The sequence below is a fragment of the Heterodontus francisci genome, chromosome 18, assembly GCF_036365525.1.
Source record: "Heterodontus francisci isolate sHetFra1 chromosome 18, sHetFra1.hap1, whole genome shotgun sequence".
Classification (NCBI taxonomy): Eukaryota; Metazoa; Chordata; class Chondrichthyes; order Heterodontiformes; family Heterodontidae; genus Heterodontus; species Heterodontus francisci.
Window position 1 is genome coordinate 64,839,024 of NC_090388.1, and position 22,597 is coordinate 64,861,620.

The 22,597-nt window shown below is 41.4% G+C and overlaps 1 protein-coding gene across 2 annotated transcripts in view; it reads right to left on the minus strand.

The window, feature by feature from the left end:
• The window catches only part of LOC137379688 (calcium-dependent secretion activator 2-like), a 796,052-nt gene that overhangs the window by 583,076 nt on the left and 190,379 nt on the right, over positions 1-22,597 (minus strand). For both annotated transcript variants that reach the window (XM_068050896.1, XM_068050894.1), the window contains exon 2: positions 5,748-5,861. In XM_068050896.1, the coding sequence (XP_067906997.1) occupies positions 5,748-5,861 (114 nt within the window). The remainder of the gene's footprint in view (positions 1-5,747; positions 5,862-22,597) is intronic.

Sequence of the window (22,597 nt, forward strand, 5' to 3'; positions counted from 1 at the left end):
TTTGCTGCACTTTTTACAATAATGTCTCCAAAACTGCATTTGAATATGGAAGTGCCCTGTATCATTTACCAGCCATTTGCAGTTTTCTGCCGAGGAGACAATCAGGCAGCCCTTTAAATAGCAGCTTCGGCCTCGAAGCGCCTAGCTCACTTCCCTCTGGGAAACAGCTCGCCTCAACTCAGCATTTCCCACGGTGGTATGACTGAGACGAGCAACTCAGTAGAATCTTGAACTCCATGGCGACACGCATTAGAGCTCTCTCACACTACATGACTAGGCCATCTGCTGACATCAATCCCGATAGCACACAACGAAGGCCAGCGCACTCTGTAATATCTGTTATATTATTTGTTCCTTTAGTGCATGAATTATAAGATTCACAGGGATATAAATAATATAAGAACACATGGGTCTTTATCGTAACTTAAACCATAACATATATACACACAACTAATACAGCAGCACGCCTACACACACCTTACTCTATCAGTCTACACTCACAGCTCTCTGGTCATGTGTGACACGACATCTCTTCCTTCGGTGACTCTCCACTTATTGTCTCTTAAATGATCCCACAACAATGAATGCAGAATTAGCCATTTTAGAATGGTTAAAAAATGTGCAAGTTTATTAAGAGATGACGTAAATTTGAAGACATTATTCAACAGCACCAGAACATTGAGACCAATATCGTAATGTGGCAATGGCGACTCATATTTATTTAGGTCTCACTTATTTAAAATTAAATGCAGACTCCTGCTGGTGAAAGGAGAGTTCAGTAAAGGGCCACAACAGACCAATGCATCTTTGATAAACTTTGACAAAGGTTATCCACATTTTCCTTAGCATCTGCTTTATACCTATTCAATTAGTAATGAGAGCAATTTTAATTCCACAACAGGAATAAAGATACAGGAAGTGCTTTTTTTGGATCTCATTTCTTATTAGTTACACCTGGATTGTTGCTACCTGACCTTTATAACTTAGGTTTCGACCTTAGTCAACTTCAATGTTTTATCATAAAGCTTTGAAACATCAGTTATCTTGGGGGGAGCAGGTGGAGGGGAGGTGGAGGTTAAGTAAAAATGGCAAAGACGGAGGAAACATATGGAAAGATTGTCCATATAACTTGGCCAGTTCTTAGACTGCGAGCCACAACGTTCTCACTTGTAAGCCACAATCCAATTTAAAATGGGTAAGGTAGTCCTATAACTCATATGATAATTCATACATCACAGGCAGGGATGGGTTTTAAAACTGGGATTAACACAATTACTCATCCCAGATTTCTAGCATTAAATCATCTCAAATGAGGAAGAGAAATTAAACCACCGTCAATGAATGTTCTTGGCACTGACAGTCATTTTAGTCTCCAAGACACATTCGTATGTGAAGCAGGTCCCACAGTGTACATAATTTGCACTGCACCAGTGCAGACTAAACCCAACCATGTCACCAAACCTTCCTCCTGTACAGCAGGGAGTTGATAACATTCGCTGAAATCTTCTGGTATCCTCTCACTCCTGTATGTGTCTCGACAGACTTTTCATTCCAACTCAAAGCAATTCATTTTGGCTCAGTTCATCCACAAAATATTAAAATCGACAGGAAGCACTTAGTCACGCCAGAGAAGCAAATGATATGGACAAAGCTAAGGTGAGTAATTCTGTTTTACAGCGATCTGGCTTGCTGGGTGAGCGTGTTAGAAGTGACTTATACTGGCAGTCTGGTTGTTCCTTTCTCTCGCTGCTTTGTGAAGCAATAATATTTAAATGTTGAACAAGACATTTTTCATATTTATTAACAACTCTCTACCACGTAGCTCACTGCAGGCATCACTTGCAGAACATTCATCAGTTAGAAGAACAAAATTTGACAGATTGTAAGAAAATGCCAGCTATTTAGATTAACTCTAAAATATATTTCAAACAGGGGAAAAGTGAAGCCATTAGTTAAATTACTTTTCCAAGCCAATACACTTTGGGTAGTGCAATAGGTAACAATGCTGCAGCAGTGGATTCCCACCTAGGAGGCCCAACCTCATAATTGATGTGCACATCAAACATGGGTCTTTGGGTACTGACAAGGAGCAAGGGCATTGGCCAATTTTTCTCTCAAGGCAGAATAAACATGTCTAAAGCTGTAGCTAGAACTGAAAGAAAAAATTGGTTAAAGCAGAGGTCTGTAACCACTTTGATGAAAGGTTCTGATGAAAGGTCATCAACTTGAAATGTTAACCATGTTTCTCTCTCCACAGATGCTGCCTGACCTGCTGAATATTTCCAGTATTTTCAGTTTTTATTTCAAATTTCCAGCATCCGCAATATTTTGCTATTGTGTTAACTGCATCCTAGTTCGGTGCTTTAGTCTATGTAGCACAGTTCAGATAAATGTAGAATTTACTTGACTTTTGGCTTCCTAAGAAAACATCTATTCTCCAAACAGTATTATACCAGTCTTGCTAAAACCAACTGTGTTGATGAATAAAGGTTTACATAGAATATACAGCACTAAAACAGGCCATTCAGCCCACTGAGTCTGTGCTGATGTTTATACTCCACATAAATCTCCTCCTGTTCCATCTGCCACATCTCCGCCTTTCAGCATAGCTTTCGAATATGTTCTCTTGCATGGACTCATTTAGTTTCCTTTTGAAAGTATCTCAAGCTATTTGCCTCAACTTCTTCCTATCGTCATGAGTTCCACATCCTAATCATTGTGAGTAATGAAATTTCTCCTTAATTCCCTACTGAATTTATCAACTATCTTGTATTTTTGTCTTCTAGTTTTGGAATCTCCTTGTAGATTTGCCTGCACATTTCTTCATCCAATTCCCTTGTCCTGTTCGTTGGTTAAAGCATACCCTTATTAGGGTGATGGGACCCTTCCTATTTTTTAAACTCAATCTATATGAATTCTGTATCTACCTTTCTGTTAAGTTATATCCTTGTCTTCAACTACCATTATCTTTAAGTAGAAAAGCTACTCCACTTCCCCTCCTTCCTTCCCTTTCCTTCTTAAATTTGCTGCATCCAGCAATCCTGTTCTCTATATAACAATGTTTCAGTCACCCCTTCTATATCTAGATCCTCTCCACAAATGATTGCCTTTTTTCATCCATTCATGGGATGTGGGCATCACTAGCAAGGCCAGCATTATTGCTCACCCCAATTACCCTCAAGGTGGTGGTGTGCCACCTTCTTGAACTGCAGCAAATTTCCTTCTCTAAAAGGACATAAATGAACCAAATGGGTTTTTACGGCACAGTAAAATGGTCACCATTACTGATACTTTTTAAATTTCAGCTTTTATTTAATTAATTGAATTTAAATTCTTCAGCTGCCATAGTGGGATATAAACTCGTGTCTCTGGATCATTAGTTCAGGCTTCTGGATTACTAGTCCAGTAACATAACCACTATGTTACCATACTGTCCAGTTTATCCACTTTGTTTTGAATACATACATACATTGCTACACCAGCAGTTTAAATTGTTTTCATTTATTATTCCTCTCTCTTTTTAGTCGTTATTTTAACTTTGCTGTTGTAGTGTTAGATTGATCTGAGTTTGATGGTTTTGGTCTGTGTTCACTGGTTTGATTGCTTAGGCCTCCAGGTGGAGCTAGAGAGAGCAGAAGCTTACGGAAGACAGACAGTTTGAACTGCTCTCACAGCCGCAGGCTGCTGTTAAGACATGTGCCGAAATCTGTAAGACCTTTATAGTTAATGTTAATGTGCTTAAATAAATCAGTTGGTTATTTGACACAAGTGTGATATCTGCATTGCTCAGAGTTAAAACGGATATCGAAATTAAACCCAGTAACCCAGCGTAAACATAACAGATGTATGACTTCAAGCTGTTGTTTTAACTGCTGACCCCTGTGTCTAATGGTGCTAGGGACAAAGTAGAAGAGAGGGAGAGATGGAGCAAGGAAATGTAAAACTAAAAATGAAAAGGTACTAAAACAGTTGCAGAAACTACGTAGAGTATTTGTGTGGATTTACCCTCTTTGTAGTGGAAAAGGGAGATGTACTCTCTCCCTCCTGTGACAACTGCCCCGTTTTAACATTCCTAATTCACCCACAGCTGGGTGCACAGGATACAATTATGCACATGGACTCCAAAATCAATATCACTGTGGAATTTAAAATACTACGATTAGCAGAGTGAGGTGAAAAAAAAATCTAAGTCCTGGCCAACAATTAAAGTAACAGCATCACTGCAAATCTCAGCCAAACAACTAGGCAGAAGAGGACTGAAGAAATTCCTAATCCTTGAGTCAGCAAGTTGGAATGGCTGCTATTTCAAAATTCCAACCATGCTTTGTTGAAAACAAAATCAACTTGCTTCTTAGCTGCCATCAGCTGGACTCTGCATTAATTGGAAGATGTAATGTGAAACTGTAAATCTGTGGTATATACCATTAATATCTGTTGCAAATTGAAGTGGCTGAGGCAAATAGCTTAGATCCTTTCTAAAGGAAACCAGATGAGTCAATGAGAGAAAAGGGAATATAAAGATAGGTTGAAAGGCTGAGTTGAGGTAGATGGAATGGGAGGAGACGCAAATAGAGTATAAACACTGGCACAGAATAGTTAGATTGAATAGCCTGTTCCTGTGTTGTATATTCTATGTAACATATGGACCACATAATATCAGATCTTATAAACTTATGCCCCAGATTCACATTACTTTGAATAAACAAATATACAACAGACTTCAGGTGCTGTGAACTCGGGAGGAATCCAATGGACATACTTTTGTAGAAGTAAGTGGTTTCCATATTTATGCTTGCTAATTTATAATAAGCCTCCATTCTGTTAGCAGAAATTGTGAGGAAGTTCACTGCTCTAGACCTGTGAGACTTGCTAACATTTCAGGATAGACATGAATCTGACTGAAGATTATGTCCGCCACAAGCTTTTAACAAATAAAACTGGGATTGAAGTATTCAATCTTACGTCCCAATCTAGAGTTTCTTTAACATATCTCTAATATATTGTGTGTACAGGCAGATTCCTGTCTGTTTCCCCTTCCCACCACCACCCCTTATGAATTACTTTGCTCACACTTACAATACACCTATTTATAAATCAACCTCCAAATTTAATGTCCAGCCAATTTCTTAACCAGTTTAGAACACTCCCTCCAATCTCAATGGCCATAACCTTTTCCAGAAACCCCTCGAGGCACTTTATAAAAACATTCCAAATACAGAAAAGTCACTAATTTTCCTTTAACTACTGCTAACTGACACTTTTGGAAGTTTTTATTACATTCACAGTTTCCGCCACACAATATATTTAAAAGTTACAAAGCAAAATGTTGCAATGGTTCAGTGATTTATTCTGATTAACAGGTGAACCAGAAAGACAAGGAAGGTCCCAGATCTAATTCCATTTCTGTACTGTGTTAGTTGATCTCACCAGGAGGCCGTGTGGATTGCTATACCTCGGTTTAGCGGGGGAGGGGCGGGGGGGAGATGGGCCAGGATTCCCATTCCGGATTGCTATCCAGCAACACTGCAGGAAGTCCGAATATATAAATGTTACATGAGAACAAGATCAGGTTCTGCACCTAAGGCTGACATTCAAATGTCAAGGCCCACAGATGAATGATGACACATGGGTGTCAACCATGAAACCACACCCAGCAAAGCATCAATCCCTTCAGAAAAGTACAGAGACTTGCAAGATGACCAAAGGCCCGGCAATCGAAACATGAAATTAATAAGCTTCTCACATACCTCAAAGTAACTTTGAATTGCATTCCAAAATGCTTCATCTGCAATAATCTGTGTTTCACCATTCAAGAAGGCCTGAAATCGTTCTTTAACCATCTGGAGCTGTTGTTTGTTCAGCTGCAAAAGAGAGTAGAGAAAGTTCATTTTTGGTAAAAAAAATATTTTAAATCAAAATTGCTGATTTAAAAAAAAACTAGTTTAAAAGGCATGACTTTTTCCGATCATACTTTGAAGTACAAATTGCTGATGTACTAGTCACAAAAGCCATGAAATATTCTATTGTTCTTCCCATTCTTGTCTCTCTTTTCTGAAGACACTCACTACTGCTGGCATATGGTTCCACTGGTGTTAGCTGCCCTCTGGCATCTCACCCAAATGGCCAATTTTTACACACATGCACCCTCGGTTACTACTAGTTCCTTATTCCTGCCCACTCCACCAATGATCAACTGTGTCAATCTCTATGCTTTAACATAAAAGCTACCTCCCTAAAGCGCTCTACTTTGCCACAGTGCTAACTCCCTGTTTTTTTAAAGGCTCCTAAAAACACTTGCCTTTGACCATGCTTGTCCACCACCTTTTCTCTGCCTCCCATTTCCCTTCTATGCCCACTTGTTTCCTCTTCCCTCTCAAGTGCTTTGAAATGTTTATGTTTTGTGTAAAGCGCAAAAGAAATGTTTGTTGGTGGGAGGGGGAAGAGTGTGGTGAAGGAATAGATTTATTAGCTTTGACGTTCTTTGTAAATAATTTTATTGGTCAATTAAGAAGCAAAGCTGTAACTCAAGACACAGTGAATTAGTTGATCTCAATATGACAAAGATGTAGCAGTAGAGACCCAACGAAAAAGATAAAGAAAGCAATTTTAAACAAAAGTTATCAACAGACTTTTAAATAGCATTTGTTTTACTAACTAGTAAAGTAACATTGAGAGCCAGCAACCAGACAACATAAACCTAGCTCAACAATAAATCTGTGAGGTTTCCAATCATTGCATGTGGGATACTTGCACAATATTGGTGCTTATGGATATTCACAGTCACATTTGGAAGACTAATAGAAACATGGGAATTGTTAGGCGAAAAAACCCAAAGTCCATCTAGTTTGCCTTCTACAGTCCTGGTAGTCACATGAGGCAATGATAATGGAGTTGTTGAAGAATCAGTCTCTATCAATCAGTCAGTCTACAATAGACCCAGGCACAACAAAAGGAAAACCCCAGTGGTATAGAGCTTTGGTAACCATAGATTCAAAGTCGAATGACCCATATACCCATATCACAAAATGAAGCTTGTGCTAAACAGGGTGAATGGGAGTAAAACACCTCATCACACAATGCCCAGTGGCAGCATCAAGCACTCCCTGGTTAGATGCAAAGCAGTGCTCCCTGCCCTCTAGTCCAACAATATGCCATGACCACTTCCTTACCTCAGAACAGCACCAGCTGCTCAAACAGAAACCCCACCACAGTCAGTCAAGGAAGGGGGATTTTTTTCTTAAATGCCTAATCGATGCTGCATTAAGGTATTTTTATTGAATGCATCCACGACTAAGCCAGTCACCGAACTGGGTCATTTGGTTTTAGCCACAGTTTGATTTGTGGAGTTGGCAGACACAATACACAACTTGTCAAAAAAAAAAATTGCTCCCAAATTATAACTAAGTATTAATAAACAATACGAGTGGCAAGTTTCAGGTCTCTGTGCTTTCACGCAGTGGAGTAAGACCAGAATGAACAAAGCCACACTTCACTAGCTAAGAAATCTAGCTTCATATTTAACCAATACAGTTTTGCCAATCTACTAAAATAGATGTTACCTGTCTTCAAGTGCAAAGAGTATGTAAACTCTGGATTGCCATGGAAACCATTTGTTTAAAATAATACTCATGAAACATGAAAAAGGGCACACATCATGTAAACAAAGTTCTATACAAATAATTTGCTCTTTGTGTTGTGGACCTGCTCATGTTGCTGTGAAACTAAATGTATGAGAAAATTTTGAATTTAAATTAGTTCTCCTTTGCAAACTTTATCACATTGAGTTCATCTTAAAAATGTTGTTAAATGCAATAATAGCTGCAATATTAAGCACTGTATTCAATTAAATGACTGCGAGATTGAGTCATGATTAAAGTCAAACTTCAATTAAAACTACAATAAAGTACGTTATTGGATCAACCTGTAAGGAAGCAGCAAAGAGTTATTTTAAGGAGCTGCAATCATGCTTCAGTACCACATAACCCACACTAGCTGCAAATCTCTTCATTTTTCAATCTCTGTTTTTTGGGGAATTAAGTCAGTCCTTTTTTTTTTAAATTGCTTTTTGTGTTAATAACACTCAGCCATTAGGATTTATTTCAGAAAAGAAGAACTCAAGGCATTTTGTAGACTAATGGCTACTTAGAAATGTTCACCGAAGAACTATTTGTATCAGATCACAAACGGTGATTATCCACAGCAGTGCTACATTTCAGTCCTGCTGGCAATGCCAGACCTCCCAAACTGTATCTTAATATCTTAAGATAGTAGAAACTGAGACAGAAAGCATGACCCTATTATTGGCAGTTACTGAGACACAGCCCAGCATCAAGAAGATATACTGACAAATGATGTCACTGGACTAGTAATGCAGAGCCCAGCCTAATGCTCTCGAGACATAGGTCCGAATCATACCATGGCAGATGGCATAATTTGCATTCAATTAATCAATCTGAATTTTTAAAAAACGCTAGTCTAATGGTGACCATGAAACCATTGTCAATTGTTGTAAAAGCCCAGCTGGTTCACTAATGTCCCTTAGGGAAGGAAATCTGCCATCCTTACCTGGTCTGGTCTACATGTGACTCCTGACCCACAGCAATGTGGTTGACACTTAAAATGCCCTCTGAAATGGTCTAGCAAGCGACTCAGTTCAAGGGCAATTAGGGATGGGCAATAAATGCTGGCCTAGGCAGCGACGCCCACATCCCACAAACAAACAAATAAAAAAATCACCAGTTACAGATCTAAAGATTGTGGCTGAGGAATTTTGCAATGTTCCCTTCTTCCCCACCACCGCCCACAAATGGTGAGGCCCAAAGAGCCCTGGATATTGGGCTTGGACATCGTTATACTGAAGTTGGCATTGAGGGAGGAGGCAGCACAAGGCAAGTGCTGCTAGCACAGTGGTCCACAGGTAAGTAGCAGGGTTGGGTTCATGGGGAGGTGGGAAGGTAGAAGGGCGGGGAAAATCAGGTCACTCGGGAAAGCGGAATCGGGAGGTCTGGATATCAGGGCAGATGAGCGGAAGCATGTCAGAGGTCTGGGACCTCTGGTGAAAAGCAAAAATGTGGGAGTTGTAAGCCTGGTCCAAAGGAATGCAGAATCAGAATTGGAAGATTGGAACCAGCAGCAAAAAAGGCAGCTCTATCAGTTCCTGAAGGTGAACAGAGGAAAGGACTGGGACTCAACTAGATCCTCTGGGCTCCCTTCTCCTTTTGCTCTATGTCAATACACCCCTCCCATATACCAACAGGGAAGAGTGTTAAGATTTTATGCAAGAGTTAAAGTTCCTTTCACAGCATACAAAGGCTGTAAATTAGTTACAGAAACTTCCCTGAAAAAAAAAGCCAAGAATAACAAAAGAACTAGGAAAAAGAGGAAGAAATTAAAAGTGCTCAATGCTACTGCCCAGTCACTACATGGGACTTGGGTAAGGACATTATTACAACCAGATGAGAAAGAGGTCTAGGGTTCCCTTTCAGCCTTCACCTGGTCTTACTGTAACAGGGTTTTATTTTTAAACAAACTGTGTTTTAGCTCCCCCTTGGTGAATCCTTGTTCACCCCTATCCAATTATAAGGCAAAGAAACCAGCACAAGCAGGCTTTCTTAGGTTTAAAGAAGAAAAGTTGAAATTTATTAAACAAACTCTAATTTGGTTGACGCCTACGGATACGAGACGCGCCCACGCTAGCATGCATACACGATACACACGTGCAAATAGAGACAGAAAAGAGCAGAAGAAAAATGAAGTGGAAAGGTTTGAGGCAATATCTGAAGAGTTTTTGTTACGGTTCTTCGAGCTCACTGTACAGTCCTTGATTGTCGGTAGATCTTGGTTTTGTTGGGGCCCAGTATTCTTCTTAAACCTTGTTTGCTGTAGAGGACTTTTCTCTCTTGGGATTCATGTGTCTTCAGTGGATACAGAGGCTTGTGAGAAAGAGATGGGAGGAGGCAGACAGGAGATGCTGTGGCGAGCCAGCCAGGAGAGATCTTCTCAGTCCAGGAGCATTCTCCTTTCTGCCCTAACCATTTGTATAAATCCAAAAAACTCAGGTAGCCCAACAGGTTAGTCATGTGACTAGCTGGATTGACCATGTCTGTTTGTGTATTCGGCCATCTTAGCAGTCAACCTGGAATGCGAGCTCCCCCACCTTCAATGTCTGGTGATCAAACGTCCATTGTGGGTTGAATGGGTCAGGGAATGGCTGCTTTGTCCTTCAAAACACCGTCTATTAATATGCAAATGTCTTTTCCAGCCACGGCTGATCTGTTCAACAAGTCCTCCCCTCACTCCAGTGACAGTTTAAAATCAATGTTCATGACAAAATTAATGTACCTCTTTCTTGGCAGGTGGGAGCCTAGCATGACAACATGAATCATGAACTTGAAATTTTCAACCAGTACAGAAGGGGCCTAAGTAGAAAACATCAGAAATTAACAATTAGTTTCAGTGAAAAAGGATAAAGTAGTCTATATTGAAAGAGAGAGAGAGAATGGGAAAGATCCTATTCCTTTTCTACAATTCTGCAGAGGTTCTTTTGTGCTTAGTGCATTTTCTCTTTAAAAAGCTGTGACTGTTTCAGTGTCACTGCTTTGACTCTGCCCTCTTTTGCAATGCCTGTGGAAATCAGACTTTTATTGAGGCCACGGTGAAATTCTGGCTATTGTAACGGTAGTGTAGTAGTAATATCACAGCACTAGTAATCCAGAGGCACAGACTAATACTCGAGACACGAGTTCAAATTCCACCACAGCAGCTGGTGGAATTTAAGTTCAATTAATTAATAAATTCAGAACAAAAAGGCTAGTAATGATGACCATGAAACTGCTGGATTGTATAAAAACCCATCTGGTTCAATAATGTCCTTTAGGGAAGGAAATCTCAGGTCTGTACCTGGTCTACCCTGTCGCAGATGCACCTGTCCATGACAATATTGGTAGGAGTGACCTTGTAGAGACCAAAGTCCTGTTCTCATGCTGAGGATACCGTCCATTGTGTTAAATGGGGTAAATTCAGAACAGATCCAGCAGCTCAAACTGGGCATTCATGAGGTGCTGTGGGGCATCAGCAGCAGCAGAATTGTATTCAACTACAGCCATGACCCGGCATATCCCCCATTCTACCATTACCATCAAGCGAGGGGGATCAGCCCTGGGCCATAGTGAAAAATAAAGCTAAGATGACTAACAATGTTAAAAAGACAAGTCTAAAGGCATTGTGACTTAATGCGCGGAGCATTCGCAATAAGGTAGATGAATTAACAGTGCAAACAGATATAAACAGTTATGATATAGTTGCAATTATGGAGATCAAGGATGGGAACTGAACATCCAGGGGTATTCAATATTTAGGAAGGAGAGGCAAAAAGGGAAAGGTGGTGGGTACCATTGTTAGTAAAGGAGGAAATCAATGCAATAGTGAGGAAGGATACTGGCTCAGAAAATCATGATGTGGAATCTGTATGGGCGGAGCTAAGAAACACCAAGGGGCAGGAAAGGTTGGTAGGGGTTGTCTATAGGCCCCAAACAGTAGTGGAGATATAAGGGATGGCATTAAACAGGAAATTAGAGACGCATGCAATAAGGGTACAACTGTAACCATAGGTGACTTTAATCTACATTTAGATTGGTCAAACCAAATTAGCAATAATACTGTGGAGGAGGATTTCCGGGAATGTATTCGTGACGGTTTTTTAGACCAATACGTTGGTCAATACGAGGAAACAACTATAGAACAGGCTATCCTAGACTGGGTATTGTGCAACGAGAAAGGATTAATTAACAATTTTATTGTGCGGGGTCCCTTGGGGAAGAGCGACCATAACATGAAAGAATTCTTCATTAAGATGGAGAGTGAAGTAGTTGAATCTGAAACTAGGGTCCTGAAGCTAAATAAAGGAAGCTACGAAGGTATGAGACACGGGTTGGCTATGGTAGATTTTACTAAAAGGGTTGACGGTGGATAGGCAATGGATAATATTTAAAGAACGTGTGCATGAATTACAACAATTATTCATTCCTGTCTGGCGCAAAAATAAAACCGGAAAGGTGGCTCAACAGTGGCTTACAAAAGAAATTAGGGACAATATCAGATCCAAAGAGGAGGCATATAAAATTGCCAGTAAAGCAGCAAGTCTGAGGATTGGGAGCAGTTTAGAACTCAGCAAAGGAAGACAAAGAGGTTGATTAAGTGGGGGGAAATAGAGTATGAGAGTAAAGTTGTGGGGAACATAAAAACAGACTGTAAAAGCTTCTATAAATATGTGAAAAGAAAAAGATTAGTGAAGACAAATGTAGGTACCTTACAGTCAGAAACGGGGGAAATTATAATGGGGAACAAAGAAATGGCAGAACAATTAAACAGATACTTTGGTTCTGTCTTCACAAAGGAGGACACAAATAACCTCCCAGAAAAGTTAGGGAACCAAAGGTCTAATGAGAGGGAGGAACTGAAGGAAATCAGTATTAGTAAAAAAAATAGTGCGAGGGAAATTAATGGGGTTAAAGGCTGACAAATCCCCAGGGTCTGATAATCTGCATCCAGAGTACTAAAGGAAGTGGCCTTGGAAATAGTGGATGCATTGGTGGTCATCTTCGTAAATTCTATGGACTCTGGAGCAGTTCCTACAGATTGGAGGGTGGCAAATGTAACCCCACTATTTAAAAAAGGAGGGAGAGAAAAAACAGGTAATTACAGACCAGTTAGCCTTACATCAGTAGTGGGGAAAATGCTGGAGTCTATTATAAAGGATGTGATAGCAGAACATCTGGAAAGGATAAATGAGTTTGGACAAAGTGAGCATTACGAAAGGGAAATCATGCTTAACAAATCTACTGGAGTTTTTTTGAGGATGTAACTAGTAGAATAGATAAGGGAGAACCAGTGGATGTGGTGTATTTGGATTTTCAGAAGGCTTTTGACAAGGTCCACATAAGAGGTTAGTGTCCAAAATTAAAGCACATGGGATTGGGGGTAATATACTGGCATGGATTGAGAATTGGTTGACAGACAGGAAACAGAGAGTAGGAATAAACAAGTCTTTTTCCGGGCGGCAGGCAGTGACTAGTGGGCCCCAGCTATTCACAATATGTATTAATGACTTGGGTAAGGGAACTAAATGTAACATTTCCAAGTTCGCAGATGACACAAAGCTGGGGGGAAATGTGAGCTGTGAGGAGGATGCAAAGAGGCTCCAATGTGATTTGGACAAGTTGGGCGAGTGGGCAAATGCATGGCAGATGCAGTTTAATGTGGATAAATGTGAGGTTATCCACTTTGGTTGTGAAAATAGAAAGACAGATTATTATCTGAATGGTGATAGATTGGGAAACGGGGAGGTGCAATGAGATCTGGATGTCCTTGTACATCAGTTACTGAAAGCAAGCATTCAGATGCAGCAAGCAGTTAGGAAGGCGAATGGTATGTTGGCCTTCATTGCAAGAGGATTTGAGGAGCAAGGATGTCTTGCTGCAGTTATACAGGGCCTTGGTGAGACCACATCTGGAGTACTGTGTGCAGTTTTGGTCTCCTTATCTGAGGAAGGATGTTCTTGCCATGGAGGGAGTGCAAAGATGATTTACTAGGCTGATTCCTGGGATGGCAGGATTGACGTATGAGGAGAGATTGGGTCGACTAGGACTATATTCACTAGAGTTTTGAAGAATGAGAGGGGATCTCATAGAAACGTATAAAATTCTAACAAGACTAGACAGGCTAGATGCTGGGAGGATGTTCCCGATGGCTGGGGGGTCCAGAACCAGGGTTCACAGTCTCAGGATATGGGGTATGCCATGAGGCGAGATGAGGAGAAATCTCTTCACTCAGAGGGTGGCGAACCTGTGGAATTCTCTACCACAGAAGGCAGTGGACGCCAAGTCATTAAATATATTTAAGAAAGAGATAGATATATTTCTTAATGCCAAAGGGATCAGGGGATATGGGGAGAAAGCGGGAACAGGGTACTGAATTTGACTATCAGCCATGATCTTTTTTGAATAGTGGAGCAGGCGCAAAGGGCCAAATGGCCGACTCCTGCTCCTATTTTCTATGTTTCTAAATGAGGGATGCAGAAGAGCACGCCAGGAGCAGCACCAGGCATACCTAAAAATGAGATGCCAACCTGGTGAAGCTACAATACAGGAATACATGCATGCCAAACAGCGAAATGAGCATGTGATAGACAAAGCTAAGCGATCCCACAACCAACGGATCAGATCAAAGCTCTGCAGTCCTGCCAGATCTAGTCATGAATAGTGGCATACAATTAAACAACTAACAGGGGGAGGAGGCTCCACAAAGATCACTATCCTCAATGATGGGGGAGCCCAGCTCATCAGTGTAAAAGGCAAGACTGAAACATTTGCAACCATCTTCAGCTAGAAGTGCCGAGTGGATGATCCATATTGGTCTCCTTCTGAGGTCCCCAGCATCACAGTTTCCAGTCTTCAGCCAATCCGATTCACTCCATGTGATGTCAAGAAACATTTGAAGGCACTGGATGCAGCAAAGGCTATGGGCTGTGATAACATCCCAGCTATAGTACTGAAGACTTGTGCTCCAGAACTAGTCATGTCCTTAGCCAAGCTGTTTCAGTACAGCTACAACATTGCCCAAGTATGTCTTGTCCACAAAAAGCAGGACAAATCCAACCTGGCCAATTACTGCCCCATCAGTCTACTGTTGATCAGCAATAAAGTGATGGAAGGTGTCACTGACAGCGATGGCACACACTCAGCAATAACCCACTCACCAACCCCATGATAGCCTTGGTCTAAACGTGGACAAAAGAGCTGAATTCCAGAGATGAGGTGAGAGTGACTGCTTGACATCAAGACAACATTTGACCAACTGTGGCATCAAAGAGCCCTAGTAAAATTGAAGTCAATGGGAATCGGGGTGGGGGGGAAATATCTATTGGCTGGAGTTATACTGAGCACATAGGAAGATGGCTGCGTTTGTTGGAGGCCAATCAGCTCAACCCCCTGATATCACTGCAGGAGTTCCTCAGGGTAGTGTCTGAGGCCCAACCATCTTCAGCTGCTTCATCAGTTACCTTTCCATCATTAGGTCAGAAGTGGGGATGTTCACTGACGATTGCACAGTGCTCAGTACCATTCGCAACTCCTCAGATACTTAAGCAGTCTGCACCTGCACACAAGAAGACCTGGACAACAATCAGGCTTGGCCTGATAAGTGGCAAGTAACATTTGTGCTACACAAGTGCCAGGCAATGGCCATCTCAAACAAGAGAGAATATAACCATCTCTCCTTGATATTCAATGGCATTACCATCGCTGAATCTCCCACCATAAACATCCTGGAGGTTACCATCGACCAGAACATTAACTGGACCAGCCATATAAATACCGTGGCTAGAAAAGCAGGTCAAAGGCTGCGAATTCTGTGGCATGTAACTTACCTCCTGACTCCCCAATGCCTGTCCACCATCTACAAAGCACAATTCAGGAGTGTTATGGAATATGCTCCACTCGCCTGGATGAGTGCAGCGCCAACAACACTCAAGAAGCTTGACATCATCCAGGAAAAGCTATGTTTATTTGGCACCTCATCCACTGTTGTGATATCATTTTAACAGTTTGAGTACTTCATACATCATCACAAGAAGTGATATCAACCAACATGTGATAGAGCAGTTGGAGTCATGCTAGTCACCTAGTCACATGTGTAGGATAGAACTCTCTTGTAAATTTGTTACTTCACAATAAAGAACCAGCAATTTAACTACCATTCAGCTCAAGATTGGTACCTTACTGCTGAAGAAAGCAATAACACAATATGGTGGCAGCAGTGTCAGCAATTTGCATTTGAAGACCACAGCATAGAGGCAGCAGAATACATTGAAGTAGCAGTACTACAGAAAGGCTCAGCTATGGTGTCTAACAGGAAAAGCAATCTCTCCAGTTGGAATCCGAAGACAGGACAACATGACGCATTGTTGAAGGTGATGGCTAAGGCACGATACTTTCAAATTCGACGACCATCCACGCATTGCGGGGCTCAGGAGAGTGTGAGTGCAAGAAGGGCATGGTTTATTTTGATGGTCGCTGGAAAGAAAAGGTAGGAATCGGGCTTAGGAAAAGTGAACAGAGTTGGTTTATGATGGGACTGCAGAGCAGCACTGCCATTGTACGCTGTGCGTTTTCCCACCATAATCGTTTCATGGGTGGAGTCTCCCCAGCCATAGGTTGAAAGTCCGCACTGCAGGATGTGGCTGAAGTCCAAAGCTGTAGACACAGCAGACCTGCATTTTTTTTTTTTAAACTGAGGCTTTCCCTGAAGGGGAAAAAAATAAGATGGAGTCATTTAAAGGGGAAAACTCCAGCTGAGGATTCATGCAGACACGAAGTTTGGTACCATAACTACTAAATACCCTTCAATTAATTGGAAAGCCTTCCATGATTTCCATCTCTTCAAGCAACGCATGGAGTTGTATTTTTTGGATCTTGCTGTCTCAGAGCTGGACAAGTAAGCAATCAAAATAAAAATTGCAATTGGCAACAAGGGCCTTCACCATACCAACACCTCGGGACTATTTGAAGTGGACCAGAACAACTACATTAGAGGATCAGCTGAAGGCCAAGATTAATTTTAGAATCCATTGTCTGGAACTGATGGCATACAGACCGCAAGCCAATGAGATCATTGATCAAGTCATAAGCAGATGCTGCGAGAAAGGAAAAGCCTGTGATTTCTCGGAGGTAGAGTTATCTGAAAGGATCATGGAATTCGTCATTGCGTCTACACCGATAGAAGCTTTTCAGAAAGAATGAGGGTCTGACATTGAAAGTCTCCTAAGAGAAGGCAGCAAGTTCAAGTCTATAGCTGCAAGTAGGCAGTGCATATGAGCACTTGGAGCAACAACCATAGGTGAGGTAACCAGGTCACCTCAGAAAGGCAAGAAAGGTGGCAAGTGCGGTCTGATGCACTGGCCAAGAAATTGTCCAGCTTACATGGACAATTGCAAGGTGTGTGGCAAGAAAGGGCACTGGGCAAGGCTCTGCAGGAGGTCTGGTAATGGACAATTGGCCAGAAGTCACAGCAGGCCATGACCTGACAAGAAACAAACAACATTTTGTGAGAGATGCAAGGATCCATGCGTAAGAGGTCAATCGAAACGCAGATATGTCCACGAGATAGACAAGGACATGAGTAAGAAAGAGGGCACTGATGGTGAACAAGCTTTTCACACAGTAACAATTGCATACCAGATGGGTGCAGTTACACAGCAGGAAGCATTCACCACCATCGACATCATATGCCCAGAGAAGAGTGGCCAGCACAAGCTGCGACTCAAGGTCGATAGAGGGGCAAGTGCAAATATTTTACCACTGAGAATATTAAAGAATATGTACCTGGCAAGATGGGAAGCCATGATATAATCTACAAACGCAAGTCTCACAGTACTCCTATTAACTATATGGGGAGCACTAATGCTGGAATGTAGGTACGGAAACTCTTCGTGGTCACAGCAAACGTTCTGCATTGTTGATACTAACGGTCTAACAGTTGCAGGGCTACCAGAATGTAGCAATCTTCGAATTGTGACAATCTGAGACCAGCAGTGTGCCGGGTCAGATGTCCAAAACAGATGTGATCCCACTGAATCCAACCAAGACATACAACAAATGTACCCAGATCGTATTGATACGGGAAGTTTCAGAGGAGATACACTCTACATGTGAGAGATGATGCCATTCCTTCTATAGATTCACCAAGAAAATGTAGCATCCACGTCAAGGACAAACTCAAAGCTGAGCAGGATACTATAGAGAGGCAAGGAATTATTCAGTGTGTTTGGCAGCACATGTTAGTCACCCAGTCACACGTGTATGATAGAGCTCTCTTGTGAACTAGTTACTTCACAATGAAGAACCCAGTATTTAACTACCGTTCAGCTCAAGATTGTTTGGTACCTTCTTGCTGAAAAAATAACACAACATCCACCATTTTAAACATTCATTCCCTCCACCACCAGTGCATAGTGGCAGCAGTATGTACCATCCACAAGATGCATTTCTGCAACTCGCCAAGCCTCTGTCGCCAGCACCTTCTAAACCTGTGAGCTCTACCACCTCAAAGGAGAAGGGCAGCAGATGATGGGAACACTACCCACCTGCAAGTTCGCCTCCAAGCCACACACCATCCTGACTTGGAACTATATCACCATTCCTTCAATGCCGCTGGATCAAAATCCTGGAACTCCCTTCTGAACAGCACTGTGGGTGTACCTAACCCCTGCGGACTGCAACGGTTCAAGGTGGTTCACCACCACATCCCATGAACGAATAAAAAAAATTGTGAAAAATCTTAAGCCTGGACATGAGATTATAGAGAAAATTGACTGTTGAATGATTGGAGAATTATATTGTTTTCTACGAAAGCTGGTTGAGCACAGGACATCAATTTTGAATTGGGACATTTGAGGTGATTCTGCTTGTTTAATCATCTTGGTTGTACTGAAATATGATAGCCGCTAGCAAGCTGACAGCAACCTTTGATCTTGTGATTGACTGTAATCAAAGCAAAGCAACCGAGGGAAAAAACATACTGATTAAAGGATCTTACTGCAATCTCTATGGCAACAACCTGAAGACATCTTGTAGTTGGATTGTATGCCAGAATTGTTTCAAAGAGTACGGAGAGTCAATAGTGATGCTACTGATGACTTCTGCTGTTTTAATGGATTTTTAATTCGCTAGGATGAAAAAGAGTTTTTTGTACAAGTTTTGACAGCACTTGAGATTTGATTAAAGAGGTAAAATGGAGTTTGGTCCTTTATTCTTTGGCAACTTATTTTTAAGTTTACTGTCGGAAGCTGTGTGATGCATACAGAAACTGACTGATGATGTCTGGCTTCACCTTTTTTACAGCAAAGAAGTTGACCCCTTTCACAGGAGGCTGGTTTTCATTTTTGTGGTATTGGATTTGCTCCATCTAAATCTTTACTCAGCAACAATTTTTACTCTCTGAATGTAAAGATATATCAGGCATTATTACATTTTTAGTTCTAATTAATTTAAGGTGATATTTTCCCACAGCGATTGAAGTCAGTTATGAGTTGACAAATGCATGCTTTATAATTAAACCACTGGGTTCTCAAGATCTATAATGGATATTCAGGGATATTTTTTCTTTTAAACTGGTGATTGTCATCTTCTTGACTGCATGAGTGTTGATGGTGCAGGCTTACCAACAGTAATTCTTTAATATAAAAGAGGCTTCAAAGAGCTATGTAGCAACTTTTGCCAGAAAATGTTGGTGCAGCAGGTGATTCAGTAGCATTCAGAATGTAAGACCTTATCTGCAGACATCAGTAGATTTTAATAGTCACAGCCTGGTGACAAATTGGACTATGATAGATAAGTTGGTGGAATGGGCAGACAGGTGGCAGATGAAGTTCAACGTGGAGAAATGTGAAGTGATTCATTTTGGTAGGAAGAACATAGAGAGACAATATAAAATAAAGGGTACAAATCTAAAGGGGGTGCAGGAGCAGAGGGACCTAGGTGTATATGTGCATAAGTCATTGAAGGTGGCAGGACAGTTTGAGAGAGCAGTTAATAAAGTGAACAGTTTCCTAGGTTTTATTAATAGGGGCATAGAGTACAAGAGCAAGCAGATTATGTTGAACTTGTTTCAGACAATAGTTCGGCCTTAGCTGCAGTACTGCATCCAGTTCTGGGGGTCACATTTTAGGAAAAATGTTAAGGCATTGGAGAGAGTGCAGAAAAGATTCATGAGAATGGTTCCAAAGATGAGGAACTTCAGTTATGAAAATAGATTGGAAAAGTTGGGACTGTTTTCCTTAGAGAAGAGAAGGCTGAGAGGAGATTTAGAGGTATTCAAAATCATGAAGGGTCTGGACAGAGTAGATGGGTAGAAACTGTCATAATCTTGTACACCTCTTTCAAATCTCCCCTCAATCTCCTTTGCACCAAGGAGAACAATCCCAGCTTCTTCAAACTAACCTTGTAGTTAAACTCCCTCATCCCTGAAACCATTCTGGTAAATCTCCTCTGCACCCCCTCAAGGACCCTCATGGCCTACCTAAAGTGCAGTGACCAAAACTGGACACAATACTCTAGTTGTGGCTTAACCAGAGCTTTATAAAGGTTCAGCATAGCTTCCCTGCTTTTGAATTCAATGCCTCTATTTATGCAGCCCAAGATCCCATATGCTTTACTAACCACTCTCTCAATATGTCCTGCCACCTTCAAAGATCTATGCACATGAACCCCAAGGTTCCTCTGTCCCTACACAGTTTTTAGAACTGTGCCATTGAGTCTATATTGTCTCCCTATTCATTCAGCCAAAATCCACTTCTCTGTATTAAATTCCATTTGCCACTTGTCTGCCCGTTTTGCTAGCCTATCTATGTCCTGTTGCAGTCGATTTGTATCATCCTCCAAGTTTGGTACCATTGGCAAAATGTTAAGTTTTGCTCTGTACTCTAACATCCAAGTCATTTATATATGTGAAAAAAGTAGTGGTCCTAGTAATGACCATTGGGGAACATCACTGTCTATGATCCTCCAGTCTGAAAAATAAATATTTACTGCAACTCACTGCTTTCTGTCCTTAAACCAATTTTCTATTAAAGCTGACACTGACCGTCAACTTTGTTAATCAGCCTTTTATGTGGTACTTTGTCAAATGTTTTCATAAATTCCATATAGGCAACATCCACTGCATCCCCTTCAACCACCTTCTCTGTTAATTCATTCAAAAATTCAATTAGATTAGTCAAGCACGATCTGTCTTTTACAAATCCGTGTTGGCTCTCCTCAATTTACTCAAACCTCTCCAAGTGCCTGTTGATTTTTTCCCCCCTGACTAGATCCCTTCTCATCCCATTGAAATTAATCATCTTCCACTTCACAGAATTTAGATGTTCTACTTTATATTGTTCCTTGCTCTTCTCCATTACGAATCTAAACCTTATGATATGATGATCACTCTTGCCCAAGTGTTCCCCCACAGGTACAGTTTACTTGGCCCACCTCATTCCCCAGCACCTGATCCAGCAATGTCTCCTTCCTAGTTGAATCAAAAACATACTGGTCAAGGAAGTTCTCCTGAATGCATTTCAAAAATTCCTCCTCCTCCTCTCCCTTACCCTAATATTAGCCCAATAGATATTTGGGTAAGTAAAGCCCCCCCCATATCACCACCCTATAGTTCTTGCACTTCTCTGTTATTTCCCTGCAGATTTCAGTGGGCAGTTAGGAGTCAACCACATTGCTGTGGGTCTGGAGTCACATCTAAGCTAGATCAGTTAAGGATGGCAAGTTTTCTTCTCTAAAGGAGATTAGTGAACCAGTGGGGTTTTTATAACAATCTGCTAGCTTCATGGTCACTAAGTGATACTAGCTTTTTATTCCAGAGTTATTTGATTAACAAATTCACAAATTGCAATGGTAGGATTTGATCTCACATCTCTGGATGTTTGTCTGAGACTTCTGTTACATCCAGGTGAGAAAGGTGTCTAGGGGTCCCTCTCAGCCTGCACCTGGTCTTACCGTAACAGGGTATAATTTTAAACACACTGTGTTTTAGCTCCCCCTTGGTGAATCCTTGTTCACTGCTGTCCAATTGTAAGGCAAAGAAACCAGCCAAACAGGTTTTCTTAGGTTTAAAGAGAAAGGTTGAACTTTATTGAACTTAAACACTAATTCGGTTAACGCCTACGGATACGCAACGCACCCACGCTAGCACCTTCCTCAAGTGAGGTGAGCAAAGGGGACCCTATAAAGGACAGCTCAGTCAGGGATGCTGCTGCCGGAGAGCTACTGCTGTCCCAATTCCCAGAGCTCAGCAACCATCAGGCACCCACTGCCTACATACAGATTTGTGACTAGAGACCTCCAGGTTCACAGCACTATCTCTGATGACACTCGACCATTGCTGTACACACATGCAGATAGAGACAGAAAAGAGCAGAAGAAATAAAGTGGAAAAGTTTGAGGAAATATCAGAAGAGGGTTTTGGTTATTGTTCTCTGAGCTCGCTGTAAAGTCCTTGATTGTAGGTAGGTCCTGCTTTTTGTTGGGGCCTAGTATTCTTCTTAAACCTTGTTCGATGTAGGAGACTTTTCTCTCTTGAGGTTCATGTGTCCTCAGTGGGTCCAGAGACTTATGAGAAAGAGATGGAAGCAGACAGAAGAGGTCTTCTCAGCCCAGGAGCAAACAGTGTGAGTTCAAAAACTCTGTGGTTAGTTCAAAAAACCCTGGACCAGCCAGTTAGTCATGCGACCATCTGGTTTAACCAGTCCTGGCTTTTGTGGATTGTATAACCTTAGCAGTCTCTGGAATGCTCTTCCTTACACCTTCAATATCCATTGTGGGTTAGGTGGATCAGGGAATAGCCCCTTTGTCTCCACAAGCACTGTCTGTTAGTATGCAAATGTTTTTCAGCTAAGTGTCTGGCTGCCCTTTTAACAGGCCTATTCTTCTTCTTCCCAGCAGCAGTTTAAAATCAATGTTCATATGACAAAAGTAGTATGCCTCATTCTTGGCAGATGGGGGCTTGCAGGACACTTCCAACTCTCTGGATCACTAGTTTAGTAACTGAA